This window comes from Lipotes vexillifer, unplaced genomic scaffold, assembly GCF_000442215.2.
Source record: "Lipotes vexillifer unplaced genomic scaffold, Lipotes_vexillifer_v1.1 scaffold445, whole genome shotgun sequence".
NCBI classification, from domain to species: Eukaryota; Metazoa; Chordata; class Mammalia; order Artiodactyla; family Lipotidae; genus Lipotes; species Lipotes vexillifer.
In genome coordinates this window covers 816,638-837,654 of record NW_006774995.1, presented here as the reverse complement: position 1 = coordinate 837,654, position 21,017 = coordinate 816,638, and the positions used below count along the sequence as shown (strand labels likewise).

Sequence of the window (21,017 nt, the reverse complement as noted above, 5' to 3'; positions counted from 1 at the left end):
TTCTAGGCATTTGAAGAATACTTCCTGAATTCAAAAGACAAACATCCTATTTTAAAAAAAAAAAAGAAAAAGAAAAACCAATGCTTTACAGTCTTAGCTAAAATGGGCATCAGTATTATATGAATGAGGTTTTAAGAATGACTTTTAGCATGTGCGTATAAAGCATTTACATTACATTATTACCTTGCATTCAACAATAAAATTGATTGCATACTTAATGCAATCATATGCATGAGTCAACTATAAATCATAGAGTGTTTCAAGAATAGCAGCAATTGACCAGGCTTGTGTTTCACAGCTGAAAGGACAGTATTGGCCATTCTCGTTGGTCAGTTCTGGAAGTCCTTTCCAAGGGGATCTTAAAGAAAGAAAAGCCATTTTATGAGATATAATCAAACACATATCTTGTTGGATTAACAAAATAGCAATACACCTGGGTGATTTTGCCTTCTCTTTTAGAAAACAATATGTACTCATTTACTACAAAATAAAACAGAATATCCTAAAGCTTATGTCTAAAGAATTTAGACTGAAATTATTCTTTTATATTCAATCTTTTGGATTTAAGACTTTCAATTACAAAGGAATCCCTTTATGTATTAAAAACAGAGGAAACTACCATCCCAAGCAATATATAAGTATAGATACAAACATCCTCTCAGGCTTAATTTTATTTCTTTTGGAGTAAGTTTATGAGACTCAAATTGTAATTATGTGACTGTATTATGTTTGATCTTGACAAAATTATAAAATGAATATGAAATGATGAAGAAACACTGGATTATGACTAGGAAAAGAATGCCAATTAAAAACAATCTAAATTTCCATACTAATTTCTCATTATCCTGGATAATAATACAGTTAGTATTTATTGTGCATTTATTATGTTCTAATACTAAGTGCTTTATATACATTATCTCATTTAATGCTCACAGCAACTCTATAAGGTAGGTATCATAACTATTCCTATTTATAGAGGAGGTAAGAGAAGTTTATGAAGGTTAATGACTTGTTCCAGATCTTACTATCAAAACACAGCATTATTAGCATATCAAATTTATTCTTCATTTTGATGTAATGTAATCCCTTAAATATGAAATGAAAATTTAAAAAAATACAGAATTCTGTAATGTTTCATTTTTTTGGTTCATATTTTATTTCATTATTATGCTTTGTAACTTACATATACTTTTCTGAAGATATGAAATATTTCATAATAAAAATGAAAAAATGATTCAATTAGGTAAATATGGCAATATTTTGAATAATAATATAAGCTAGGTACCATATTTCAAAAAACTGTCATAGAGAAATAGAAAACATAGAAAACTTATTCATTTTCAAGTGTTCAAACTACTTCAGAGTAACATGTCAGATTACTGAAGTTGGGTTCCTGAGTATCTATAATGGGCTAAATTGTGTCCCCCTCAAAATTCATATGTTGAGTATGAATTCTCAGTACCTCAGAATGTGAACTTATTTGGATATAGGGTTGTTGCAGATGTAACTAGTTAAGGTGGATCAGCGTGGGCCCCTAATCCAATATGACTGGTGTCCTTACAAAATAAGGAAATTTGGACACAAACGTGAACACAAGGAGAATGCCATGAGAAGACTGGAATTATGCTGTGCAAGCCAAGGAAATGCCAGAAGCTAGGAGACAGGGCTGAAAGAGATCCTTCCCTAGTACTTTCAGACAGAACATGGTCCTGCAAATGCCTTGATTTCAGATTTCTGGCTTCCAAAACCATAAGAGAACACATTTCTGTTGTTTAAGCCACTCAGTCTGTGGTGCGTTATTACAGCAGTCCTAGCAAACTAATATAGCACCAAAATTAAGAAACAAAACAAACTTACAGAACCATTAAATGCTGCTCATAATTGGATATGAACACAAGAACGTGGAAGATACCCATACTTGTATAAAGAAGTCCCCTTTCCCTTGCTTTCTGAAAAATTCATTCCTCAAGTCATTAGGTGGGACCAAGAAGGTCAGTAACTACAGTTGAGGAGGGAAGGAGAGAAGGGTAGCAGGAGTAGCACTGAGTAGAATGTTAGAGTCTAGGGGGTATGAGGAAGGAGTTCACAGCAAGTGTGGGGGTAGTCCAGAGCCCAAGTGGTGCAAGGAGAGCATCCATGCATAAGAGTGGCCTACATGGGGTTGTCAGGCCCAAGGAAGGTGAAGAGGGCATCTATGTCTTGTGGCACCCCAGCATGGGATGTCAGAGCTAGAGCAGGGTGAGCTGGGTCCATGTGGTGGCGACAGCAGAGTATATGAAGCAGTAGTTTTTAAGACACTGAATATTAAGCAACAAAGAAGAATGATTCCTAAGAAATAAGAAAAAAATTGAAGTGAGTCCTATGATTACTATACCTTCCTGTCTTGAGAGAGCTTCTAGGATTTGACAAAGGGAGGGGAACCCAGGTGGATCCTGGCAGACCCTTTGAGCTGAAGAGATGGAATTGATGAGATTCCAGAAAGACCAAGACAGCTAGAATTTTCAGTTCAGAGTACTAGAGATGAGATAATTGCACAGAGAACTCTGGAGACATGTAAAGGGTCCCACTCAAGTATTCGCAGCATAATCATCAGCAAATACACAAGAGAAAACTAACCAAGGATGCGGAAAGAACCACCCAAAAGTATTAGATGAAGTAGTACCTGCCATTCAGAGAGGGTCAGGAACAGTGCTTATTCCCACCAGGTAGATTTGAAAACTTTGTAATTTTAGGGAAATGGGATAGAGAACTCAGATGAGTGTTGACTCATCAGTGTAGACTAATTAGTCCTGAACTAAATGCTGTCCTGGTTAGGTCCAAAAAAAGTTAAAATCAAGTCCTGAAAAGATCAGGCTGTTTCCAAATAATTTAACTGCATTCCAAACTAAAGTTCAAGAATATTTATGGAAATACAGAAAAAAATCCAACATCCAAGAAAGTAAAATTTACATCTAGCATCCAATAAAACACTAACAGGCAAAGAGTAGGATAATATTAACCATAATAAGAGAATATCACGAGTGAAACCAACCCAGAAATCAATTAGCAAACAAAGACATTAAAATAGTTACTGTAACTGTATTCCATATGTTCAATATATTAGGCAGAGACATGGAAGATATACAAAAGACCCAAATCAAACTTCAAGAGATGAAAACTACAATGTATGAAATGAAAAATACACTGAATGAAATTAATGGCAAATTAGATACAAGGATGACAGCAGATTTCTTGTCAAAATAATGCAACAACTTTAAAGTACTAGAAGAAAAACTTGTCAACATTGAATTCTATACACAACAAAAACACCTTTCAAAAAATGAAGGCAAATACTTTTTTGACATACAAGAGCTTAAAGAATTCATCATGAGCAGACCTGATATAATAGAGGAAGTCCTTAGGCAGAAAAAAATGATACCAGATGGAAATATGGATATTCACAAAGAGATGAAGAACACTGGCAACTATGTATTTATATAAGACTTTTTTCTGTGTTATTTAAATAACCTCAAAAGATAAATGATTGAAAGAAAAATATAACAATGTAGTATGGGCATTATAATATATGTAAAAGCAAAATAGATGACAATAATAGCATACAGGTCTGAAGGGAAGAAATGGAACTATACTATTTTAAGGTTCTTATAGTACACTTGAAGAGCTATATCTTCACTTGAAAGTAAACTATGGTAAGTTAAAGATGTATACTATACACCTAAAGCAAACATTCAAAAAACTGAAATAAGAATAGCTAATCAGCCAACAAAAGAGATAAAATGGAAACAAAATAATCAGTCTAAAAGAAGTAGGAAAAAAGAAAAAGCTAACAAAGAACAGGCAGGATAAACAGAAAGTAAATAGATTTATACTTAACCATATAAATAATCACATTAAATGTAAATGGTCTAATCATCCCAATTAAAAGGAAGAGATTATCAGGCTGCATAGATAAATAAGACCCAATTATATGCTCTATGTATAAGAAACCTACTTTGAATATAAAGAAACAAAAAGGTTAAAAGCAAAATGATGGAAATATATATATCATTCTCACAACTAATCAAAAGAAATCTGGAGTTATAATAACTATAAATAGAGTATAACCTTTAAAAATTGTGAATCACTATATTGTACACCTGTAACATATAATATTGTACATCAACTATACTTCAATTAAAAAAACAGATTCACACACACAAAAAACCTGGAGTGCTTATATTAATATCAAACAGAGAGGATTTTGGAGCACAGGCATATTGCCAGTGATAAAGAAAGTCATTTCATAATGATAAAAGGGTCAATTCATCATGAGAACATAATAATTCCAAACACTTATGCATCTAATAATAAGGCTTCAAAATACCTGAAGCAGAAACCCATACAACTCCAAGGAGAAATAGACAAATCCATAATTGTAGCAGAAAATGCCAATACCCCTCTCTAGGTAACAAGCAGACAGAAAATCTGTGAGTACTTTGTATAACACTACCAACCAACTTGACCTAGTCAACATTTTAAGAACACTCCACCCAACGACAGCAGGAGGCACAGTTTTTCACTTGCAAAGAGTTTAGTGACCTAGTTAGAACATATTCTGCATCATATAATAAGTATCAATAAGTTTAGAAAGATAAGTCATATTAGATATATTCTTTGACCACAATAGAGTTAATTTTGAAATCAGTGACAGAAACATCTCTGGACAATTCCCAAATATTTGAAAACTAAATAACACCTTTCTAAATAACACATGAGTCAAAGAGGAAACCAAAGGGGAAAACAGAAAGTGTTTCAACTGAATTAAAAAAAGAAACACAACACATCAGAATTTTGGGGTATTGCTAATTTAGTACATAGTGGGAAATTTATAGCACTAAGTACCTATACTAGAAAAGAAGAAAGGTCTTTAAATCAATGACCTCAACTTATACCTTGAAAAAACAGAAAAAGACAAATTAACCTGAAGTAAGTAGAAGAGAATAATAAAAAGTAGAGCAGAAATCAATAAAATAGAAACTGAAAACCAATACAAAAAAGAAAACCGATGAAATCAAAAGCTGGTTCTTTAAGAAGACCAATAAAATTGATAAGCCTCTAGTCAGGCAGATCAGGAAAAAAAAAGAGAAAATACAACTTATCAATATCAAGAATGAGAATATTATTGACATTACTACAGATTCTATAGACAATTTAAAAAGTAATAATGCACTTTAGATGAAACCATTTCTTGAATTGTGACTTTTTTTTTTTTTTTTTTACTTATTCTATCATTTATTGAGGAAAAAGTTTTACATATTAGGGTAAAGCAGTAGAAAGCAGTGACACGGAACCCTATCATTTCCAGCCTCATGTAGCCAACAGAACAAGCCTTGAGGACTCATTGCGGACAGTGCTGGCCGTTCACCTCCCCACAGGTGACAAGTATTTTTGGTCTATCTTTTCATTTAGTCTTGACAGCAAGTAATGAGATATTATTCTCATTTTATAGATGAAGAAATTTATTTCAGAGAGGTTAAGTAACTTGTTCAAAGTCACATGCAAAAATAAGCAGCAAGGACAGAATTTGAAATTTAATCTGAAACCAAAGCTCATAGTTAAAGCATATTATGCTATCAAAAGTAGCTACAGGAAACAGCAAGAAATAAAAATGGAAAGGTAGTTTGAGAAAAAATTATGGAAACTAAAGAATTTGGATTTCATTCTGTAGCCAGTGGGGAGTTACTGAAGATTTTTAAACGTAAGATTAAAATTGTGAGTTATATTTCCACAAGATTGACCTTGTTTGGGGTAATATGACAAAATGCAGAAAAGAGAGTGGAAGTATGGAGGTTATTGCCTAGTCCATAGAAAAGGTTATGAGTTACAAATCAGGCATTGGCAACAGAAAGGAACACGGTGGGCTGTTAGAAGGAACAGAACTATAATCAAGTCTCGACAACTATCTGGATGTTCTGGAGAGGTAATGAAGTAAAATTTAAAAGTACCTGGGGTGTTTGAGCTTGCAGAGCATGAATAATGGTAATACTGTAACAAAGATGGGAACTATAGGAAGAAAAAACGTGTGAGAGAAAATAAGTGATGGCAGAAGGTCATCTGAGGTAACAAGTTTATCAGGTAGCTAAAAAGAAGTGGAGTTTATGAAAGTTAAAAATTACCTGAAGAGTGAAGATGTGAAATTAGGTGAAATATAACAGAAGACAAGGTAGATAGAAAAGAAAGGAAGATCAAGGATAGAGTTTTGGAGAATGAACATATATTTAGGTGCCAGGAAGCAAAGCCAGAAAAACAGTAAATAGAGCCAATAGTGTAGTGGTTAAGAGCACAGCCTGTGAAGCCAGCTTGCCTGGAGTTCAGTAAGAGCTCTACCAAATTACTTGCCATTTGACTTTGTATAAATTACTTAACTTTCTAAGCTTAATTTATAAAATGGAGACAGTAGCTCATATCTTGAGTTAGTATCTTGTCCGTGTTACATATACTAATATACTAATCCTCAAAACAATACCAGCACATTCATTTAAGATGAGGAAACTGAGGCTCAGAGAAGTTAAGTAACTTTCCCACAGCCACATAGCTAGTAAGTGCAGATGTGAATAACAATAATAGGATAATAATAATAGTAGTAGCTATTTTATATAGTTTTTTGGATGAAATGAGTAATGTTATATGAATGCATTTAGAACAATATCTGAAGATAGTAAGTACTCAATAAATATTATTTGCTATTATTATAGTTGTTACTATTACTAGGTTAACAAGAGAAACCTAATGCTGTGGCTAGCATAATGTTTTTCATGAAAAGAGGAAAGCAACAATGTCAAATACTATAGCCAGGTCAAAGAAGAGAACTGAAAGGAAGTCATGGGATCTGGGAACCAGAAAGGATCTTCTTGAGTGGCTTCACCAGAGTGGTGAGGGCAAAACAAAAGCCAGATTGTATGTGGTGAAGACAGACTGGGTGTCAGAAAAGAAAAATAAATGAGGTTAATTGTATAGAAAATGTACTGAAAAGAGAACAGAATGATAAAACAAGGCTTGAGGCAGGAACAGCATGAAGGGACTTTATTTTAGGATAGGCTGACAGATATCTTTGTAGCTTAGGAAGAAGGGATCAAGTGGAATACCAAGAAAGGATAACTATTTGACAAGGTCATGGAACAGGTAGGAGGTATGTGATTATAGGTAAAGTAGAAGAATCATCTCTGCAGTGCAAGATATTCTTACTCCTCATGGAAAAAAAGGAAGAAAGAGAAAAGTAATGCAAATATTGAGAAATACTTTGGCCAGTAAAGGATGGAATATAAGAATGTTCACATCACACAGACTTCAGACTTAATCTCTAGATGAGGTAGAAGTGTGACAGGATTAGGGTTTCTGTGACTATACTTAAGCTAATGAAAATAAACTTTAAATAAAAAGAAAAATTTTGACAACATTCATGTTGCTAGATGGAAGTCCCTCATGTTCTTATAATAGAGGAGATAAAACTATGTTGTTTATGCATATTTATGCATAATTATTCTGAGCAATAAGATGTACATATATCCAGGTTTAATCTAGAACTTGTGAAATTAAGATACCTTTTGACTGAGTTATATCATCTTATAAAGACACATAAATCTGATACTATTTATCTGCTAATAATTAGGACAAAGGAGGTGACAAATGGGTTTGAAATAGTCAAAACACCAACACTGATATTTTAATTATAATGAAATCATTTCTGAAGATTATTTATTGATATATCTTTAAATCAGTTAACTCAAAAGGCCCAGCCTGAGACTTTTAGTTTTTGTATCTATCCTGTGCTAACCATATACAAAAATATCAGCTAAATTTTAAAAACCAAAGATTATTCCACCACATGTATAAATCATGCAATATCAAGTCTTTAAATTAAATAACAACCTAAAATAATTAAAAGAAGGTGAAAATTACATAGAACTTGTGTTAAAGAGTAAAGCTTTCAAATTTCACATAGAATATACTGAAATGAATTCTAAGGAAATGCCATTTACTAGCTAATAAATTGACTAAACATTAATTTTTTTTTTTTTTTGTGGTACGCGGGCCTCTCACTGTTGTGGCCTCCCCCGTTGCGGAGCACAGGCCCTGGACGCGCAGGCCCAGCGGCCATGGCTCACGGGCCCAGCCGCTCTGCAGCATGTGGGATCCTCCTGGACCGGGGCACGAACCCGCGTCCCCTGCATCGGCAGGCGGACCCTCAACCACTGCACCACCAGGGAAGCCCCTAAACATTAATTTTGAAAATTACATGCCCTGGCGACTTACCTCTCAAGATGAACATAATGTCGAGAAAGAACATTTTTAACCAAAAATATAGTCTTTGAAGTAATCTCGGGACCCATCAATTTGGAAAAATATAATTTCGCACGAAGAAAATACCCAACAGGCCACAGCCACTCCTGAAAAAGATAATTTAAAAGTGAAGAAAAAAAAAGAGCTGTGGATATCAAAAATTCTTTGAAAAATAACTTTAATTGAAAACTCAAAGAAGAAAAATTAAATTCTTACAGGTCCTTGGTGATAATTGAAACCTTTAGCAAGACTGTAGTTGTCGTTGTCTAAGGCATTGTCATAAGTTCCACAGTAAACCATATCACTGCAAAATAATTGAAATTTAGGTTAAAAAAAGATCAGGCATTACACAGAAAGCATTAGAAAAATTTCCTAATAGCAAAGGTAAGAACTAATCAAATTAGTTTGTTTTCCAATCTCTAGACTAAAGCTCATCATCCATTTAACCTTAAATTAGTATATACTGAGTTCAGAATGTGTTAGGGAATGATTAAGAAACACTTACTGCCTAATACAAAAAATATAAAATATTCAGATATCTTGCCTTCAAGGAGGCACTAAATATTGGTTGAATTTAATTATTTCACTAGGCCTCTAATATACTTATAACAATTAAAATATACACATAATAATTTGAATTAGTAAACATTAAAGATAAAGTTTTATTAATTATTATATATTGGAAAGGTTGTTTTTTAAACTTCTCCATGAAGTTATTTTAAAATTAAGTAAACTTGGTACATTATTAGATTATAAATAGCAACTAAATGCACACAATTTACACATACTTGCAAATTAAAGTTACAAACACTGCAACATTTAATACAAGACAGTTATCTACACTCTGTTTAATTAAATTATTACTTTCTTTTTTCTTTTAGTGAGATAGATAGAACTTGCAATGAGTAAGCTTTTACTGTGGGTTTTAGGTTTGACCAGTGGTTCTTAACACCTCTGAAAATATTGAGAATACTTTAGAACGCAGATAAGTACACACATATAAAATTTTGCATCTCAATACTGAAATGAGTACACAATAAGTCAGGAAAAATCTACAAAGGTAAAGATACTACAAAAATGAGGATCTCTCATACATAAAAGAGAAAGCAAATTGATGACGGGTATCAAGCTTTAAAGCAAAAAAGTAGAAGAAAAACAGAAAGGTCATTAGAAACTCAAAAAAAATTGAAAAAGAGAAGAAATACAAAATGAGATAAACACATAATCATAAAAGCAAAATTATTTATTGGTTTCAGTAAAAATAATGGTGTAATTACTTAGAGAGGATGGAAAGGGTTTGTGGCAAGGTAAGGACAGAGTTAAATCCTCATCTGTCATCGCAAGCAGTAAGCAAATAATGTCTAATATTTAAAAGAATCAAGAAACAGGTGCAAACATATACCATTTAGAAATATGGAAGGAACTACTACGAGCAACAATTTAGAAAATCAAGGTTGTCTCTGAGGAGACAATACATCTATATTTCCAATGTTAATGATAATCATGTATGACTTTTACAGTCAGAAAAAACAGGCATTAGAAAATATTCATGACATATTAGTTTATAAAATTAAAATTCTTTTACTGATTACTGAATATAGGACAAGCCAAAGGCATTTTGAACACTGATGTTTAATGAAGATACAAAACGGATTTTTAAAAATTCAGTTTGAATGCAATTTTAGAGATTTTATTGATAAGCAAAAAAATTATGGCTTGATGCAATAAAATATCCACAACATTCTTAATACTTATACTCTAACTTACTCTGGATCCAAAGTTTTCATGCCAATATGAATATAATTGTATATTAAGTATAATATGAACAAAATTCTTAATACTTATAACTTACTCTGGATCCAAAGTTTTCATGCCAAGAGGACCAAGCAATTTTTCTCCTGCAATCTCCAAAGCTTTCCATGCTTTTTCTGTAGTAAAGAGCTCAGGGGCCTAATGAGTGTTAAAAACAAATATACAAACTTTTTAAGATCACAGAAGAATTAGTGTCCACCCAATTTGGAAAATAGACTATAAACTTGGAAAATAACGAAAACTTAAAAAATACAGTGCGGGTCAGAAATCAAGTGCAGATGCCTAATCAGACCTAATCCTATCAGGTCGACCTGGAAGCGCTGATCTTGGCCTTAGAGGTTAGGAAAGCTGTTTGAGGTGATTGTTTCCTTGTGTCACTTAAGAAAATATACTAGCTCCAGAATGAAGCTGTCACAGCTACAGTGAAGGCAGAACACATTTAAACCCATATAATTCATTCTTTAGAAGATTTACAATAGCTTCCTTTAAGTTCATCTGGAACTCATTTTTTGCTTTTAGGGTCATAATATAATACAGAAGGATTTGCACTCCAATAGCATGAGTAAATTTACTTGTGATGTAGAGAAGGAGAGAAAGCATTGGTGACTAAGAATCTGCATTAATTTTAAATGTTAAATGAAATCAAATGCACACTGAATCAAAGCTACCATTATGTACCTTAGTATTTTTTATTCTACTATAATTAATAATACTACATTTAATACTCTTTTTGACAAAGTGGCAACATCTAGGCGGGCATAGAAGAACACATACCTTCTCTATTTTACTGTATTTTTAGACAAGGTATAGAGAAAATAAGGAGTCTAGCTTTCTTGGCTAGACAGAACTCATTAGTGCAATACAACAAAGAAAACGGAATGTGAATTGAAGCTACCCATATTAGTTCATTAGTCCAGATGTTTCTAACTAGTGTGCTGAGGCACTGGTCATGGCACAGGTGTGCTGAAATACAGATGCCCTCTGCTTTCAAGACAGCTGGGTAGGGCCTGGGGCTAACTGAAGCAGCTGGATCTGGCAGCAACCTAATCCATTTGGGCCAGCGTGCTGTACAAATATCATCATTTTCTATGTGTGTTATTGAGAAGAACTTCATTAGTCATCATCCATTATTTTCTATTTTTTGACACCAAATGTTATAGGTTAATGGTGATATGCATAATGCTTTATTCATTAGAAAAGACCATATAAAACTAGCTGGTAAACAATGCACTTTTTAGCAATTCAATGAATTTGAAAACAAATGGGAATAAAGAACTAAATAAACCCTATCATAACATTTTTGAAATTTGAAAAGAACAGAACAAATCACTTACCACAACCATTGCTATGGTAAAATTAGGCCTGAGCTGGTAGTCACACCAAGGGCTTGAAGCTCCATAACTATCTTTGTATATGCCACGTTTATGCACCAGATTAGAATGCTTTTCATTGACATCAGAAGGGTCTTCTGACACATAAAATAACTTTTCAAAGTTATCTTGTATTTTTCTGTTCCACTCATCATATGAGACTCTCACAACTTTTCCTGAAACATTACAAAAGACTTGGTAGTTTTAGGCATTCAAAGAAACCCATACATTTAGTTACAGCTAAAGAGTAATATTTAGTCAATAAATTATCCACTTTTTAAAACTGTCAGGGCTTTTTGAAGAACACTACCCAGAAATTAAAAATTATCTTTCACTGTATTACCAAAAAAGAATTAGACTCTAACAAATGATCCCAGATCATTTGTCTTTGTTTGGATCATTCTTACATTTGATAAAATTATCTTTATTGAGCACGTGAAAGGAGGCTAGTCTGAATTGAGAGGTGCCAGAAGTATATACTGTATTTATATATATATATATATATATATATATATTTATATTTATATATATGCTGCATTTCAAAGACATAGTACCCCCCAAAAGAATGTAAAATAGTTCATGAATAATTTCATATTGATTACATGTTGAAATAATATTTGGTATATACTGAGTTAATAAAAAAATATAATCATAATTAATTTCACCTGTCTCTTTTAACTTTTTTAAAATGTAGGTACTAGAAAATTTTAAATATATATGTGACTTAAATTATATTTCTATTGGACAGCACTGCTCTAGAAAAAGAGATGTAAAGATTTCATAACTGTTCACCAAAACTTGACTTGCTCACAGTCATACTGAGGAAAAAAAAATAAGTATGATGCTCTTCATATCTCAGTTTAAAGTTGCTATAAAAATATGGTTAATAATCAGGTTTGTTACAGTTTTCATACTAGTAAATTAATGGTTTGTCTTTCCCCTTAATCTTAAGGGTTTTCTAATACTAGTTCATTGAGTCACATGATTACATAGGTTAAGAATATAGACAGTACATTTGGAGTTTCTTTGTAAACAAAAGAAACAGCTTACCATGTCTTTTTACTGTAACTTCATGATAAGGAAAAATATTTTTTTGGGATAATTCCAGCAACCAACGAACAGCAGATTTACTCAGGCCCACAATTTCCACAGCAGACCCATCTCTAAAATTAAAAATAAATTTTACTCTGTGACAATGAGTAAATTAAGCACTATCTAAAGGGCATTCAGGGACTTCTCTGGTGGTGCGGTGGAAAGACTCCATGCCCAATTCAGGGGGCCCGGGTTCAATCCCTGGTCAGGGAACTAGATCACACATGCATGCTGCAATGAATCAGAGTTTGTATACCACAGCTAAGGAGCCCGCATTCCGCAACTAAGGAGCTGGCGAGCTGCAACTAAGACCCGGTGCAACCAAATAAATAAATAAATAAATAAATATTTTTTTAAGAAAGGGTATTCAAAAAACCGCTTTGAAGAATTATGTAACTAACACATTATAAAAATGACTGTCTATAAAAAAAATCCTCACTTTATAGGAATGTGCACTGCATATATAAGAAATTGTGATTCCCTTTGCTATACAGCAGAAACTGACGCAGCAGTATAAAGCAACTATACTCCAATAAAAAAAAAAATCATTCCTCTTATTACTTTGCCATTGCTTACCATCTTAATGTATTTTTAAAAAATTCTATGAAGTAGAATAGAGATTATGGAGTAAAAGGAGATAGTTGCTGGAAAAAGGCAGAAGTAGGAGTCAGAGAATACTGAGATAGAGTTCCAGTGAAATAGATAGAAAATACGGGATATTGGATTGAAGAAAGCCAGGGAAGGTGAACATCATAATTTGAAAGCTCATTTTTAAGGAAAATGAAAGGGAAGTATAAGATCTAATAATTCACCAAAATAAACAGGTTTTTAAAATAATTTGTAAAACATGTAATGACAACTACTATTCAAGATTTTTTTTTTGACAATTCTGATTAAATATAAAATTTGGAATAAGAAAATAATTTCTCAGACTTGATACTGTAGTAAGAACTTGAAATCATAAAAAGAAATGATGGGATAAAAGATTTAAAAATTAAGGGGAAAATGTTCAGAAAGTGAAAGGATTTCATAAAAGACAGGACAACTGGTTGTTTTCTATATTTACAAAAGATAATAATAATGAAATACTTATAAAGAAAACACTTCATGTTATAAAGAAATGTTTTAACCATGGGGATAAGTCATAAAACTTTCCTTTGAGGTGCCTGCAGGTAATCAACCCATGAGAACGTCCAGAAGAGAACAGATAGCTTTACTTGATGACTTATATCAAGAGGATTGTGTATGTGTATATTAGGGGAGAGAAAGGAGTGTGTGGAAGGGGAAGTAGGAGGAAGGAAGGAAGATTTTGACTAATTTAACATGAAGATTTCATGGTTAACAGAATAAAAGATTCCACAAGTATGTAGTTTTACAAATGATATAACTATATAAGCACTAAAAATAAACACTACCTTGGAGTGGCTGGGATTCCTTTGTTTCTAGCTCTGTCACTTTCTCCCATTTTATCCATCCATGTACCACAATTTAAGCGATTTCCTCCATAAACAAATCCTGTTTCTTCATCAACACCTGCAGTTATATTAAAACCTAAAAAAGAAAAATAAAACATTTATAAAAATATAATAAATTAGGACAACTACTCTAGAGAGCAATCTGGTAATACCTTAAAAGTTGAAGATGTGCATATTCTAGCACATAATAATTTCATTTCTAGACATACACTCTAGAGAAATGCTTACCTATGTGAACACTCAGACACATACAAGAATATACATTGCAACACTGCTTGTATTAGCAAGAAAATAAATAACTGCTGAGAAGAGGAACAGAAAAATCCTAGTCTAGTCATATAATGGAAAACTCTCTATACCATTTGATATTAATGAACTAGGATTTACATAAAGCAAGATGGATAAATCAGAATGACTGAGTAAATAAGTTGCAAAAGATATGTATAATAAGATGCCTTTTCTGTAAAAGTTTAAAATATAGATAACATTAACACATATAACCATGTATGTCTATATGGCTATGTCTAATATGATAATATTTGTATAAAATTAGAAAACATAAAATACATAATATATATACATTATATAGTATATACTATGGTATATTGAATATATGCTACATAATATATATCATACATAATTTACACATACTGAAACACACATAAACACACAAAATACAAAAACATACATGGAAATAGTAAATCCTGATTATAGGATGGTTGTTAATTCTAGAGAGTGAGGGAAGAGAAAGAGATAGAGATGAAACTTTAGCTGTATCTGTGGTGTTTTATTTCTTTTCAAAACAAAAGAGAAGGATCTGAAGAAAATCTGGCCCATTGTTAATATCTGTCTAATTTCAGTTCTAGGTTCAAAGCATAATTTACATCGTCATCTGTATGTTGAGATATTTCATAATTAAAATTAACAATTTAAATAACTCAGAGATGATGAACACAGATGCAAAAATCCTCAACAAAGTATTAGCAAACCAAATTCAACTTGAAAAAGCGTATACCATGATCAAGTGGGATTCACCCCAGGGATGCAAGGATGGTTCAATATTCATAGATTAATCAATGTGGTATCTATACATCACATTAACAAATTAAAGAATAAAAATCATATGATCATCTCCACAGATGCAGAAAAAGCTTTTGACAGAATTCAACATCCATTTATGATTAAAAACTCTCAGCAAAGTGTGTATAGAGGGAATGTACCTCAACATGATAAAGGCCATATATGAAAAGTCCACAGCTAACATCATACTCAATGGTGAAAAGTTAAAAGCTTTCCTGCTAAATTCAGGAACAAGACAAGGATGCCCACTCTCACTGCTTTTATTCAGCATAGTATTGGAAGTATTGGAAGCCACAGCAATCAGACAAGAAAAAGAAATAAAAGGAATCCAAATGGGAAGAGAATAAGTAGAACTGTCACTGTTTGCAGATGACATGATACTATATACAGAAAATCCTAAAGACACCACCAAAAGATGACTAGAGTTCATCAATGAATTTGGTAAAGTTGCAGGATACAAAATTCACATACAGAAATCTGTTGTGTTTCTATATACTAATAATGAACTATCCGAAACAGAAATTAGGAAAACAATCTCATTTACAATTGCATCAAAAAGACTAAAACACCTAGGAATACATCTAACCAAGGAGGTAAAAGACCTGTACTTGGAAAACTATAAGACATTGATAAAAGGAATCTAAGATGATACAAACTAATGGAAAATATACAGTGCTCATGGACTGGAAGAATTAAATTGTTAAAATGACCATACTATCAAGGCAAATTACAGATTCAATGCAATCCCTATCAAAATACCAATGACATTTTTCACAGAAGTAGTTCTAAAATTTGCAGGGAAACATAAAAGACCCCAAAGAGCCAAAACAACTTTGAGAAAGAAGAAAAAGATTCCCTTCAATGGGGGATCAAGGTGGCAGAGTAAGAGGAGGTAGAAATCACCCCTCTTTCCAAAACACATAAAAATATATATATACATTTGGAAAAATTCTCATGGAAAACTAACTGGAACCTGGCAGAAGAACTCCTTCACAACCAAGGCTGCAAAAATGATTTCCATGTAATCAGGTAGGATGAAAAGAAAGGCACTGGGTTGGAACCTGTGCCCCTGGGAGGGGAATAAGGGAAAAGGGAGATCACATGGGCAGACACTCACCCTGGGAAGTGAGTGGGTAGAGCCACAGACTGGGTGTCTGAGTTCTAGGGTCGTATATGGAGAAGACAAGCTCCCTTGGCTGTTTGGAGAACTCCTGGGACAGACAGAAAGGCTTGAGACACCCAGATTCCACTTGTGAGGAGTATGTGGGTGCTGGCTTTCCATAAGACAGGGTGAAGAGAGAGGTCTATCCTAGTAGCTATTGCCTCCTTGTGCTCCCCAATCTGAGCTGAGTAAACACCATGGCCCCACTCACTCCATGCCACAGCTTGGCACTGGATTTATGGCAGCCAGGTCCTGGGAAAAGACTCCATGCAGGGACACAGAAGGCAGTCTGGGGCCCTGGATTGTGGTCCAGGTAGGGTGGCAGTGGCCATTGTTGGCACTTACTCAAACAGTGCCAGAGAAGCAGCCTGGATTTCTGACAGGAGTGAAGCTGCTTCAATTCCCACAACCACAATGCCATGAATCCCAGTGCCAGCTGAGTGAATGCTTCAGCCCTGCCTACTCTATGCCATAACCTTGCACTAGATCTGGGATGACTACAACAGGGGAAAAAAATGTGATCTTGGACTATGTCTGAGTGGATGCCTACACAGGCAGCACACTGGACCTCTGTAAGTGTATGAGCCCCACTTATTATAGCACCCCCCCCCAACCTCTGGGGCAAAGGCCCCAGTGTGGGGAGAAGGAAAAATACACACTTAAAGGGAACAGAGCCAACTAGAGCCTGACCTTCAGGACACCTGCTCCAGAAACTTGGGAGCAGACCCTGACCCTGAAAGGGCAGTGACTGCCACTGAGCAGAGAAGAAATCCCACCTCACACCCTGTGTAGGCTCTAGCTCCTACAAGACCAGACCCCAGCCCCACCCCATATCAGGTGATGGTGGCCAGTACACCCGGAGGAAAGGTGTGGCTTGTGTCCACATCAAATCTAGCCCTCACGCTAAAGATATTTGGCACATGTAGTCCACACAGGGATGCCCTCACATAAAAGCACACTTTCAAGACCATGATAATAACTGTTTCACCTAAACTCATAGAGACAGAGAAAGTTAAGCAAAATGAAATAGTAAAGAACTCCCAACTGAAAGGGCAAGAGAAAGCCCCTGAAAAAATAAATAATGAAACAGAGATAATCAGCCTACAAGTGAGTTCAAAAAGTTAGTAATGAAAATGCTAACTGAATTAAGAAAGAGAATTGATCTAAGCATGGGATCATTTTAACAAGGAACGAAGACCCAATAAAGAAGAGATAATTCAATTTTTGAGATAGAAAACACTTGAGAAGCAATGAATAACAGACTAAATGACACAGAAGAATGCATACATGATCTGGAAGATAGAATAATGGAAATCATCCAATTAGAACAGCAGACAAAAAGACAAATGGAAAAAAAAAAGCAACATATGAGATCTATGGGCTAATATAAAATGTGTCAATATAGGGGTTCCAGAAGGAGAAGAGAGAAGGGAATCAAAAATGTATTTGAAGAAATTATGGCTGAAAACTTCCCAAACCCAAAGAAGGAAACAGATATCCAGGTATAGGAACACAGAGTGTCCCAAACAAGATGAACCCAAACAGGCTCACACTAAGACATATCATAATTAAAATGGCAAAAGTTAGGGATAAAGAGAATTCTAAGGCAGTAAGAGAAAAACAGAGAGTCATATACAAGGGAACTCCTATAAGATTATCAGCTGATTTCTCTGCAGAAACTTTGCAGGCCAGAAGGGAGTGGCATGATATATTTACAGTCCTGAAAGGGAAAAACCTACAACCTAGGTTACTTTGTCAAAAATTAATAAACCTTTAGTCAGGCTCATCAAGAAAAAATAGAGAGGATCCAAACAAACAAAATAAGAAATGAAAGAGGAGAAATAATAAATGATATCACAGAGATACAAAAATTCATAAGAGAATACTATGAATAGTTATATGCTAACAAATTGGATAGTCTAGAAGAAATGGACAAATTTCTAGAAATATACAGCCTGCCAAGACTGAGTCAAGAAGAAACAGACAATTTGAACAGGCTGATTGCTAGAAGTGAGATTGAATCTCACTTAAAATTTAAAAACTCCCAGCCAACAAAATTCCAGTAGTGGAAAGCTTCACAGGGGAATCTTAACAAACATATAAATAAGACCTTATACCTATCCTTCTGAATCTATTCCAAAAAATTGAAAGGAGGGAACACTCTCAAATTCATTCTACTAGGCCACTGTCACCCTGATACCAAAACCAGACAAAAACACTACAAAAAAGAAAATTACAGGCCACTATCTTTGATGAATATAGATGCAAAAATTCTCAACAAAATATTAGCCAACTGACTCCAATAATACATAAAAAGGATCATATACCACGATCAAGCTGGATTCATTCCAGGGTCACAAGGATAGTTCAACATAGGCAAATCAATCAATGTGTTACACCACATTAACAAAAGGAAAGAAAAAAAATCACATGATCATCTAAATAGATGCAGAGGGCTTCCCTGGTGGTGCAGTGGTTAGGAATCCACCTGCCAATGCAGGGAACATGGGTTCGAGCCCTGATCCAGGAAGATCCCACATGCCGTGGAGCAACTAAGCCCGTGCGCCACAACTACTGAGCCTGTGCTCTAGAGCCCGCAAACCACAACTACTCAGCCTGCATGCCACAAAGACTGAAGCCTCGTGCCTAGAGCCTGTGCTCCACAACAAGAGAAGCCACCATAATGAGAAGCCCGCACACCGCAACGAAGAGTAGCCCTGGCTCGCCGCAACTAGAGAAAGCCCTTGCCCAGCCACAAAGACCCAAATGCAGCCAAAAATAAATAAATAAAAAGAAATAAATAGATGCAGAAAAAGCATTTGACCAAATTCAACATTCATTCATGATAAAAACTCTCATCAAAATAGGTATAGAGGGAACATATCTCAACATAATAAAGGCCACTTACTACAAACCCACAGCCAACAAAATACACAATGGTGAAAAGCTGAAAGCTTTCCCGCTAAATTCAGGAATAAGACAAGGATGCTCACTCTTGCCACTTCTATTTAACACTGTACTGGAAGTCCTAGCCACAGCAATCAGACAAGAAAAATAAATAAAAGGTATCCAAATTGGGAGGGAAGAGGTAAAACTGTCTCTATTTGCAGATGACATGATATTCTATACAGAGAACCCTAAAGTCTCTATCCCAAAACTATTAGAACTAACAAATGAATTCAGCAAGGTTGTAAGATACAAGATCAATAAATAGAAATGTGTTGCACTTCTATACACTAATAATGAAATATCAGAAAGAGAAAGTAAAAAACAAAACAAAACAAAAACCTATGGATAAACTAAACCAAGGAGGTTAAAGACCTACACTCTGAAACCTATAAAACATTGATGATGGAAACTGAGGATGATTCCAAGAAATGGAAAGATATCCTGTGCTATTAGATTGCAAGAATTAATATTATTAAAATGGCCATACCACCCAAAGCAATCTACAGATTTAAATCCCTATCAAAATACCCATCACATTTTTTTCACAGAAGCAGAACACATAATCCTAAGATTTATACGGAACCACAAAAGACCCTGAATTGCCAAAATAATCCTGAGGAAAAAGAACAAAGCTGGAGGTATAACCCTCCCAGACCTCAGACTATACTACAAAGCTACAGCAATCATAACAGCATAGTACTGGCATCAAAACAGACACATAGATCAATGGAACAGAATAGAGAGCCCAGAAGTAAACCCATGCAGCTATGGTCAATTCATCTATGACAAAGGAGGCAAGAATACACAAAGGAGAACAGACAGCCTCTTCAATAAGTCGTGCTGGGAAAACTGGACAGACACATGTAAAACAATGAGATAAGAACATTCCTTCATACCATGTACAAAAATGGACTCAAAAAGATTTAAAGACCTAAATGTAAGACCTGAAGCCATAAAACTAAAAGAGAACACAGGCAGAACACTCTTTAACATAAATCACAGCAATATTTTCCTGGATCTGTTTCCTAAGGCAAAAGAAATAAAAGCAAAAATAAACAAATGGGACCTAATTAAACTTAAAAGCTTTTTCACATCGAAGGAAACCATCAACAAAACAAAAAGACAACCTACAGAATGGGAGAAAATACTTGCAAATGATGCAAGCAATAAGCGGTTAATATCCAAAATGTATGAACAGCTCGTATAACTCAGTATATTAAAAAAAAACAAATAATACAATAAAAAATAGGCAGAAGACGTGAATAGACATTTTTCCAAAGAAAATATACAGATGGCTAATAGGCATATGAAAAGATGCTCAACACTACTATTATTAGAGAAATGCAAATAAAACCACAATGAGGTATCACCTTATATCTGTCAGAATGGCTATCATCAAAAAGTCTACAAATAACAAATGTTGGAGAGGATGTGGATAAAAGGGTACCCTTGTACAATGTTGGTGGGAATGTAAGTTGGTGCAGTCACTATATTTTTAATATCTAAGTTAGGTCATATCACTACTGCTCAAAACTGTTCACTGGCTCACTTCGGTATGGAGGTTCCTTAAAAAACTAAGAATAGAACTACCAGTAACCCCACTCTTGGACATATATCTAGAAAAGATGAAAATGCTTATTCAAAAAGATACATGCACCGCAATGTTCACAGCAGCACTATTTATAATAGCCAAGACATGGAAACAACCTAAATGTCCATCAACAGATGAATGAATAAAGAAGATGTGGTATATATATA

At 34.3% G+C, this 21,017-nt stretch overlaps 1 protein-coding gene across 1 annotated transcript in view; it reads right to left on the bottom strand.

The window, feature by feature from the left end:
* Positions 1 to 240: 240 nt before the first annotated feature.
* The window catches only part of AGL (amylo-alpha-1,6-glucosidase and 4-alpha-glucanotransferase), an 84,002-nt gene continuing 63,225 nt past the window's right edge, over positions 241 to 21,017 (bottom strand). The window contains exons 28-34 of the mRNA XM_007449605.1: positions 14,009 to 14,144; positions 12,552 to 12,664; positions 11,466 to 11,677; positions 10,172 to 10,269; positions 8,536 to 8,623; positions 8,293 to 8,426; positions 241 to 358 (exon numbers count right to left, since the gene is read on the bottom strand). Coding sequence (XP_007449667.1) covers positions 241 to 358; positions 8,293 to 8,426; positions 8,536 to 8,623; positions 10,172 to 10,269; positions 11,466 to 11,677; positions 12,552 to 12,664; positions 14,009 to 14,144 — 899 coding nt within the window. The remainder of the gene's footprint in view (positions 359 to 8,292; positions 8,427 to 8,535; positions 8,624 to 10,171; positions 10,270 to 11,465; positions 11,678 to 12,551; positions 12,665 to 14,008; positions 14,145 to 21,017) is intronic.